Raw genomic sequence first — 10200 nt, forward strand, 5'->3', positions numbered from 1 at the left:
GCAGAAATAAAACAAAAGACATTCAGTGTTGCTTTTTATAACTTGTTATTAGACCTACCCTACTGTATCCATCTCTCTTGTCAGATATTTTCTCTAAATCATGATAAAATTCTAAAGCCCTATAACTCTTGTGCACATAACACTATCAACAAGATATCACTGTCTCTCAACACCAAAACCCTTAGTTGCCCTCTTATGCAGCTCTCATTTCCAGGAACTGAGGATGGTCAGGAAGAAAATTAATAATGAAGACATACTGTATGTGAGACTCAAACAGCACTATCCTACATTCACTCACTCTTCCACACTTAGGCTGTTATTGGAACAGGGTAGTGAATGGACAGACATATTGGACATTATTGTCTTGTTTTGTAATACAGACCCAGCCTGTCATGAACAACACCAAGTCCTGTTCACATTCTCTCACCATGAGAAGCAGGATGTAAAGCTAAATACCATGCAGGTTCTCAATAACACCTCACTCTGATAAGTTAGATGACTCATAGAACAGAAAGACCAATTTAACACATCATTTAAATGAATCCTGACTGATGTCTGAAACATGTATTCACTGATCATGTCTGCCTGGTGTCTGTTCAATCTCCATTCACAAAGCTGGTGGCGGCACTTGTTAGCATATGTTTGATGCAGTGACCATGATCAGTTTTACAACCTCGGTGTAAGGTGTCCTATTAATACCGCATGATGATTATTATAGTTTGTTAGCCTATGGATGTTCATATCTACCTATTAGTAATGGAACGTCATATAATATGAATATAATAATATAATATGAATATGATATATTTGTTTTGACATAATTCCCAGAACTGTGTGCATCATGACGCAATCAGATATGTGTTTGGGAAATCCCGGATTGTAATAAAGCATTTATCATTGACGGTCTAGCCTACTACACCTTTAAGACGTCGAAACTGTGCGAATTGGGAGTGGGCAAATGTTCGACTGTAAAATCACAACACTTGGCAATGGGAAAACTGTGAAGAGGACCTTCTGCGCTGACCACTAGTTATAGAAAAGGTTTGAAATAATGTGCACCAAAAGGCTATTTTGCCATAATAACTATGTCTGAAAAGTGATACGGAAACCATTAAATGCATGTGGGATGAGGTTTGCGCAATGGATGCACAAGGGTCTTGGTCTGCATACGTCAACACATTTTGTGACAGTTTCCAAGGCTGACATGTTTACGTTTTGATTTGCCTCTAGAATGTTGTATTTTAATCGTCTCTGACATTTGACATACATGTATTGCCGATCAGCAGGGAAATTGTGCTGCTAAAGTGTGAAATATGTTTCCAGTTGATTTTCTTGAGTTTTGTTATCTACCACATTCTCCATTTTAACTCCGTCTTTAGCCAGCGACAACGATATTTATCTCATCGACACAAAAATATCTGCCGGTATACTGCATGTTGTACTGTTGTGGAAGCAAGGACAAGGAGAAGCAGCGCCCGGGCGCTGCAGAGGTGTCGAGAATTCTAGAGACAGAGCCAGAGAAAAACCGAAAGAGCCAAGAAAGCGCACCTCAACCACTGGACATGTACGGAATAGCGGCAATGCCCGAGCTTCTACCACCCTCTGGCGTACTCCAGCCCAGCTCAGTAATCCCACGCGAGTCGGGTGAGGTGCCTGGTTTGTGGAATGGATTCAACAGGGGTGTGCTGAGTTTTGACTCCCCCCAGCGGAGACGAGGTCAACGGGCCCCGAAGTTAGGGCAAATAGGACGGTCGAAGAGAGGTGAGTGTCGGAGATGATGGGGCAAGCAAGCAAAAGACGAGGAACTAGAATTGCGCTGAAAGAAACTGAATTGCACGTGACTAAATTATCTACCTGGTTTCAGAGAGCATTTCGTATTATTTTGTACATAAATCCGAGATACTCGTTTAGTATGATATGTTACGTTTCGTATGGTATGTATTAATATGTGTATGTCCATCACTGATATGATATGGTACGAATTACAATTCCTATTATATGTTACGAATTTGCTAAATGTACAATTTGTTACGAATTTGCCAAGAGTGTGATATGTTACGAATTCTTGCTAACGTTAGGTGGTTCATGTTAGCTAGCTGGCTAACGTTAGCTAGGCTAGGGTTAAGTTTATGAGTTAGTTTATAGGGGAAGGGTTGGCTAAATGGTTAAGGTTAGAGGAAGAGTTAGCAAGCTTGCTAGGTAGTTGCAAATTAGCTAAACAAAGTAGTAAGTAGTTGAAAAGTGGCTAATTAGCTAAAATTGTCCATGAAGAGATTTGAAGTTGCAACCATGAAGAGATTTGAAGTTGCAACCTTTGGGTTGCTAGACGTTTGTGTTCTACGACCACCTACTAATCATACCAAACGTAACATATCAGAATCAGACTTGTAGAAGTTATGTAGAATGTTGTTCATTCATCTGTCAATATATTGATGTTCATAGTCTTTTCCCCCTTTCGTTTACAGTGGTTATAGAGGATGACGACTTGGATGATGTCATGAAACACAATGGCCTCCCCATATCAATCAATATCTCTCCTGTTGCCTGAACAACTCTGATAGTGTCCAGACCTCAAGAGGCTATTATGCTCATTTGTGAAATTCTGAAGTGTGTACCACTTGTTCTGGACAATGTCCAATTCAGGTGCTCATTGCAAAGTTTACAATAGTAGCATGCGCATCACATGTAGTTTAGCTCTTCCTGGACACAGGAAGGTCGGTGTCCCAAGGAAATAGAAGTTTAAAACAGTGCATCTTTGCTTCAGCTGCTGTTCTGGTGTTGAAGGGGGGACTTGAGGAGAGGGGAGCAATTAGGATAGATTTGGGTCCCGGACAGGCTGAAACATAAGCACACAAGAGAAGGCCTTACCCATCAAGACCTGCCCCTTCAAAATTAGTTGACCTGTTTGTTTGTTGTTCAGTCTTTAGTGTCTAAATTTTAAACACTCCATCCAAGATGTTATTTTAATTTATGTGTCAATCCAACCCATATCTAATTGAGAAAACAGCTACTCATAGTGCTGGGAAGTTTTCACAATATTATTTATTTTAGATTATGTAAGCTTTTTCAGTGTTTCACATATTATGTTGACAACACTTATTTTAGTTTTTGACAGTTGACAACACTGTCTCGTTTTGGTGCAAACTAATTGTAAAATCTGTTGTAAAACGTGTTAGATACACTGAAGGCTTTAATTTGCTGTTGTAACATGTCATAATCATTGTCTTAGTATAACATATGTTGTACTGTATGTTACTTTTACCCCTGAGTTGCTAGACAAGAGTTCCCACTGTGAACTATTTATGGAACTTCTATGTATCCCTGCATCAAGGTGTAATATACAAATTTTCTACAACCAGCTTCCTGTTATATTCTTCACCATAATGCCACATCTGTTAGAAAAGTCATGTGACATTCAGATAAGTAGCCTGATGTTAAACCCAGCTATGAAGCAGATCGCTACATGGAGGAGCAACTCACAAGGAAGTCTCACCGAGCTGTGAGGAATACATTGTTTTGATGTAACCATTGTTCAGTTTGGCTCGGTCTCATCTCTTTGTCAAGATTAATAGATGTCAAGTTATAAAATACTCCTCACTAGAGATATACAAGCAGGGTTTAGCTTAAATCAATTCACTACAAGAAAGTATTTTTTTAAATGGCATGTATTATTGTAAATCCTCCTTGAATCTACTTGTTACAACAGTGTTTTCCAACCCTTTTCAGTTATCAAATTTTGTCACATGCACTGAATACAACAGGTGTAGACCTTACTGTGAAATGCTTACTTACAAGCCCTTAACCAACAATGCAGTTAAGAAAATATTTAATAAGAACCAAATTATTGTACCAAGAGAATTTTGCTCTGCCCGGAGTACCCCTGACATACCCCCTCATGTGCATTATACCAGTAGGACTATTATTTCATGAGTCTTCAAGTACCCCCAGGGGTCTTAGTAACCCAGTTTGGGAACCACTGTGTTAGAATGTGATCCGCTGTTGTGTAATGATGGTATGCACCACCAGATAGCGATAAAGTCAAAGGAACATAGTCCTCAGCCCAAAATCTGTGCCTTACTCAACCCCTCAATCTGTTAATCATTTGTAAATTAACCTATGCAAAGTCACAAGCTCACAGTTGAAGACATTGAGAACATTTCTGGTAGTTTATTTTGCCCAGTCCAAAAAGTCCCTAGCTCATTGATCTGATAAAACGTCATTGATGTACATTGTTAGATTCCCCTGCCTGTGAGCTTCATGCAGCCCATCCCCCAAACATGCCAGAGAGACTAGGGGAAAAAGGGATACATAGTCAGTTGTACAACAAATGCATCTTCCACATTTAACCCAACCCCTCTGAGTGAGGTGCAGAACGCTGCCAGTGGGTTAACTGCCTTGCTCAGGAGCCGAACAGATTTTTACCTTGTCAGCTCGGGGATTTGATCCAGCAACCTTTTGGTTACTGGCCCAACTCTCCTACCCGCCACGCTACCAGACCATGTTCAAGAGGATTAAAAACATTTTTGCCTAGATAAATAATCACAAGTAAATTGAGACTCACTGACCTACAAACAAAGTTTTTATTTATGATGCAAGGTGTTTTGTAGATCAGTCAGTTGGCGGCAATGTGAAACGAGCCCCATGGGGATCATAGAGACTGGGTTCCAGAGCTTAGACGTTGCTGCGTCTGACAGGTCTTCAACTCCTGGTTAGGTATTTTTAGTATCAGCTAACCACATTCTAGGCATGTTCTCTGCCCAGGCAAAACACCTGGATAGCAATCTTTTGGTTGATGCATGCCACGTCTGGGCAGCGGAACGCAACACCTATGTTATTGCCGCGTTCAAAACAGCTGGGAACGCAGAACTGACTTCAGTGCATTCAAGACTACTGCAATTTATGTATAAACAAGACTTCTTGCAACATCTCTGCATATCTGGCATGGAATCCCACAACATAGACACAGTAAACCAGAACTTGTCACTATTTTATTTTATTTATTTACAGAGGACAATCTCAAAAAGTTAAATATTAAAAATGTGGCAGTATTACAAAACTACTCTTGGGAAAAGGAGAATACATTTTATCCTTTTGAAGCATACATACTGTAGGTTACTAGCCAATTCAAAAAAAGTTACCAAAAATAAGAGTACAACTTTACCACTGATAATGGCATTAAGTGAATCACAGCAAATAGTCTGGCAATCTTAGTTGTGGGGGAACAGTCTCGAGCCTTCAGAAATTACAAAAGGCTTGACAGATTCATGTGTGTTGTATAATTCAAAATTCTGTATCTAGCATAATCATTATAAATCTAGATATAGGCTTCCATTTCCTGATTGGCTCCTAAAACAGGTTGTGGGATGGTTGGCTGTTGTAATGCAAGACCAAAGCATGATGGCCCCATCATCATTACATAGTCATCTGGCCTGTCCATGTAGGCTACAGTAATAGACGTGGGAAAAGTGGAGGGATGTACAAAGGTCCGAGGCCAACACTCAACATCTGCTCTTCCTTACAAGTAAACATCATGAGCAGTCCTCTAGAACCATCTCTTAATTACATCCTTACTGATTTATTGTAACTGAGGGTATACCCTGGAAAAAATAACACGTAGTTAAAAAAAAAAAAAAAAAGAAGCTATATCTAAGTGGACTGACAGACCAAAATGTCATGTTGAGTTGGACTGATGCGCTGTAGATTCCTACGTTTTCCTTCAGCCTCCATGAAACTCAAACGTACTCCTTGCTGCTGCTGGGGGGACGAGTGGAGGCGATGGGGTATTTGACCTTAGGTTTTCCCTTGGGGCAGGTTGCTGCGAGCATGGCACCGCCAATTATGTCCAGGAATGCTCCAGCCCAGGCAATGAAGATGGCTGATCCAAACTCATACCTAGAAGATGAGGGTTTGTGTTGGCAACAGTATCTGTACAATGACATGCATAACAGAAAAATGGAAAGCAACTTCCAGCATTCAACAACGCCATCAAGACAGTGAATTAAATATTCCAGGTGATAAGAGGGGCACTAAAGGGAAGGTAGCCAAAGAGAGATTCAGTAGTACTTACTTGGAGTTGACGGGGGCGAATGGGTTGTAGAACTCCTTGATGATGTTGTTAGCATACCACGAGCAGGCGATAGTTGCACACAGAGCTATGGAGAGGAACGAAATGTTAGCGGTTAAACCATCAGAGCATCAAGAGCCAATGACATCTGCCAATTTCAAGGTAACGCACATCCAATCAGCAGGACGATGCCGCCGGTCATGGCGATGCGAGACTTCTTGTTTTTGTCATCTCCCCCACAGTTGGTGCACTTCATTCCCATGGTGGCCACACCCAGTCCAGCCACAGTCACAATGATGCCCACGATCATCAGGGCACGGGTTGCCTGGAGTGCAGCTGGAAAGTTGGGGAGGACAGGGTTAATACACCAGGATATCCCTTTAGGGTGGCAAACAAATAATTTATGGGGCATTACATGGCCCTCCTTTTCTGTTTTTCTCCCCAAATTAGATAAGTTAGTTTGATAGGGGAAGTCGATGTGGATGGTTGAGTGAATAAATGACCATGTTAATTGACAAATGTTTGATTTATCCAACCAAATAATTTGAATTTAGCCACAAGTTTCAGTTATTGGAATAAAATGTTTTTAACGCAGTTGTGTGTTTAGCACTCATAGCCAGGTTATTGAATCCTGAGAGCAATGTAGCCACAAACAATACATGCAAACTAAACACTGATATTCTCCGTCTTCGCCTCAACCACTCCCTCTCCCAATGCACCTCTAGTCAGGTGCAACAGAAACCGGCTTCAACCGGAAACCCCCATGAGGGTGAAGTGTGCGCCACCCCTCCCCCTCTGGCTCAGTTGGTAAGTCAGGAACCAGTCAGACCAGTCATGAGACAGACGGGGAGTTGGGTTTCACTATGAGGGACTTCCTCTCTATTGGCTAGCTAGACCCTCCCACAGCAGGTAGATCTCGCTTTAGGTTACAAGTGACATTCACAAGTTCCCAAATCAAAATGGCTGTCTTGACAGCAAAGTTATTTAATATGGCCTCATAACCCCCACAAACGAGTCAGGAAACATTTAGACAACATACCGACGTCTGAAACTATGCATTTCTGAAAAGCTCCAGTTCCACAGGTCACAATTGGCATGAGAAAAACAGTACACCGCAATCCTCACTTACCAGGAACGCATGAGGAACTTTAAATAAGCAGTTGGCACAACCTAATGAATTTCTACAGTTCCTCATATCTGGTAATTCTCCACCTTCCTGCTATCAGTGCAATGAAATTGACATCAAGCTATTTATTTACTTGTTACATTGACCACTGGTTTGATTACAATGCGTTTATCAGACATGGCTTGTGTTCATGTTTGCAGATATGATAAAGCATACAAGCAAAAGGGTGTAAGAGATAAAGCTATATTGTTTTATAGACTCCTTATCAAATGAGTTGATACACAAGTCAAACAGTGGTTTTACAGCCACTAAAACTACTATACAGTCAGGGAGCTCAAGCAGCTCAATGCCTGAGAGCATAGTCTTTACAGGTGCACTTTTGCAGAAGTGTGAAAATATGAATGGAATGGATGGCACTCACCCAGCAAGCCACACTTAACTCTATCTAGACACCGCAATGTGTCTGCTGATTAAGACCAGAGTTTTAGACACCATGCTTCTACAACTGCATTGCTTGCTCTTTGGGGTTTTAGGCTGGCTTTCTATAGAAGCACTTTGTGACAACGGCTGATATAAAGAGGGCTTTATAAAATACATTTGATAGAGTAGGATGTAGTGGACAGAAATCGCTACTTAAACTACTTGAGATACAGGACCAAGCAATTTAATCAGGGGGCAGTTGGCAGGGAGTGTAGTCAGAGGCTAACGTTTGGGCCATACCTACATTTATGCAATGTCATGATTTTGTGATTTGTTGGTTTAGGCTAATATTGTACTCTAATAACACCTTCAGACATTTATCTGAGATACCATTAAAACAGGGCAGAAGAAAGGCTGAAGGTGAGCAGCCTATATGGTCTAATCGCCTTCAAATGGTCCGGGAACCCGAGTAATCTTATAATTCTCTCCATAGTTAATACAACAGGTCATTTTCAGACCAATCTTTGTTTTTAGTGGGGTAGGAAGCTAAACAGGAGAACATCGCTGCCAGTTCTATTCAGTAATAGGCTAGATTAGGAATGTATCTGTGCCTTTTGCTGACTGTCCATTCATTGGCGTGTTGACTACACAGAGCAGAGATAAAGGCTTTATTTACCCCCTCACCAGCAACTCGTCCCCCCTCGATACTGCCTGCAGCTAGTTAATAAGGGTTTTTCCCAATGGGCGGATGAGGGCATGGCACGGTCACGGTACAGGACAATGGCTGTCTGGATAACCATTACCCTATTGGTAACTGCGCAACACAGCCATGTCCACGAACCAACGTGAATACAAAGCATTCCTCCAGTAGCCTGTGTTTGGTTATATCCCCTGATATCTTGAACCGATGGTGAGATATGCAATAGGAGTAGCCCCATATAATGGGCAAAGAAACATGTTGGATAGAATCCATTGGGGCTAAGTTAATGAATATCAAAAGGATAACAAAGCAACCAAAAACATACTGGACACTAAGTATGAGTCGCAAATCGCACACAAGGTGTGGCAGTTCCATAGAACATTATCAGGTTTCCAATAAGATTCGACGCATGCGTCATCTATAGCAGGGGCGCGCGTTAATTCCCTCGCCTAGCAAATTCAAACAGCATGTTCTCAACATAACTTTTGACATTGTAGTCATACCACTAATAGTTTCATACTGGAAAATGAAACTCATTTTATATATAAACAAATTCATTAGCCTACTTACTGTCAAGTTGCAGAATTGAGTCGTAGACTTTGCATTGGATCTGGCCGGTGCTCTGAAATGCACAAGACATCCATAATCCCTGGTACATAGACACCGCTGTGATGATGTTGTCCCCGACATAGGCGGACATTTTCCACTGGGGAAGGATTGTGCCGACAATTAACCCGATCAGACCCAGTAGCGACAGGGCAAACCCCAAAATCTGGAGTCCTGAGTTGGCCATTTTACCTCCTTGAATCAAACTGAGTTTTAGGAATGTCACTGACCTTGAAATGTTTTTGTAGTAGAATAAAGGCAACAAATAGTTTGATTGGCACGAAGAGGAAATTACTGTCCACCTGTTTAAGAAAAGTAGCCCTTCACGCGCTCACACGATGAATGTCTTCAAAAAGAGCTCTCTTTTGTAAAATTGTTTTAGAAAGTAGCGGCAGCTTTCTGCAAACTATAAATGCAGCTTCACCTCTAAAAGGCAAACGTTAGAATTTCTCAGCACCTGTTGCCAAGCCGCACCTTGATTATTATAATGAGTGTCGGTCGGGGACGAGCGTTTTTAAGGTCTCTTCCTCACAAGGGGCGGGAACGCGCACAGTTTCGAGTCATTCACCTTCGATAGACCTGAGGTATCATGATGTCACCGTTTCTGCCGCAGTATAATGGAACCAAACCGTTCAACTTCAATAATTTCCCGAATGTGATGCTGTGACTAATCGTTTACAAATCATTTGGTGAAGTTTTCCCTAAATCAATGGCTGATCTCTTGTGCTCGGGCATAGGGGCCTATCCCAGGTGTTCAGTTTATTTTTCTTTATTTTTCTAGGGGATAGATCAGCTATGACATTGGCAGATATAATTAAGTCTATCAAATAACATTACTTGCATCATGTATAATCAACTTTTTTATTTATATTTTTTATAATGTTTTATTATGCCACTACCCCGCATTCCACATCTGCCTTCTTCACCTGCCCGGTCATGTGAAATACATAGATCAAGGCCTAACACATTTATTTAAATTGACTGATTTCCTTATATGAACTGTAACTCAGTAAAATATTTTAAATTGTTGTATGTTACGTTTATATTTTTGTTCAGTATATATATTTCATTTTTATGTTTTCCACCAAGTCCTCTGACCAGGGGAAAGGAGGGTAGGGGCAGAATAAAAAAAAATATATTCAAAAAATGGATTAGAAAGAGATCGGCTATTGATTTAGGGAGAAAATATACAAACAAGTGTATTTCCTAATTGCGCTGGACTCCAAGTGTATTTGCCAATCAACCAATCCCTCCAATCTTAGTTCCAACCCTCAGATGTCCTCA

General features: G+C 41.0%; 1 protein-coding gene and 1 long non-coding RNA gene across 2 annotated transcripts; one reads left to right on the forward strand and one right to left on the reverse strand.

Moving 5' to 3' along the window:
- The first annotated feature begins 946 nt into the window (after nt 1-946).
- LOC139552454 (uncharacterized) lies at nt 947-3355 on the forward strand. Its single transcript, XR_011670434.1, has 2 exons — nt 947-1761; nt 2466-3355. It is a non-coding gene; the product is annotated as an uncharacterized lncRNA (long non-coding RNA).
- A 1620-nt stretch (nt 3356-4975) lies between these two features.
- On the reverse strand, nt 4976-9433 carry cldn7b (claudin 7b). The gene is made up of 4 exons (XM_071364214.1): nt 8881-9433; nt 6236-6400; nt 6068-6152; nt 4976-5892 (listed from the first exon to the last, which is right to left on the reverse strand). The coding sequence occupies exons 1-4, from the start codon at nt 9101-9103 to the stop codon at nt 5733-5735; spliced, it is 633 nt and encodes a 210-aa protein (XP_071220315.1). The 5' UTR covers nt 9104-9433; the 3' UTR covers nt 4976-5732.
- Between the last annotated feature and the right edge of the window lie 767 nt (nt 9434-10200).

Source organism: Salvelinus alpinus, chromosome 24 (genome assembly GCF_045679555.1).
Source record: "Salvelinus alpinus chromosome 24, SLU_Salpinus.1, whole genome shotgun sequence".
NCBI lineage: Eukaryota > Metazoa > Chordata > Actinopteri > Salmoniformes > Salmonidae > Salvelinus > Salvelinus alpinus.

Excerpts from the sequence above, each read along its gene's own strand:
- cldn7b (XM_071364214.1), bottom strand. The coding sequence starts at position 9,103 with ATGGCCAACTCAGGACTCCAGATTTTGGGGTTTGCCCTGTCGCTACTG. Across the intron at positions 6,401-8,880 it reads CTCAATTCTGCAACTTGACA|CTGCACTCCAGGCAACCCGT; the intron begins GTAAGTAGGCTA and ends CCAACTTTCCAG. Across the intron at positions 6,153-6,235 it reads CATCGTCCTGCTGATTGGAT|CTCTGTGTGCAACTATCGCC; the intron begins GTGCGTTACCTT and ends TCCTCTCCATAG.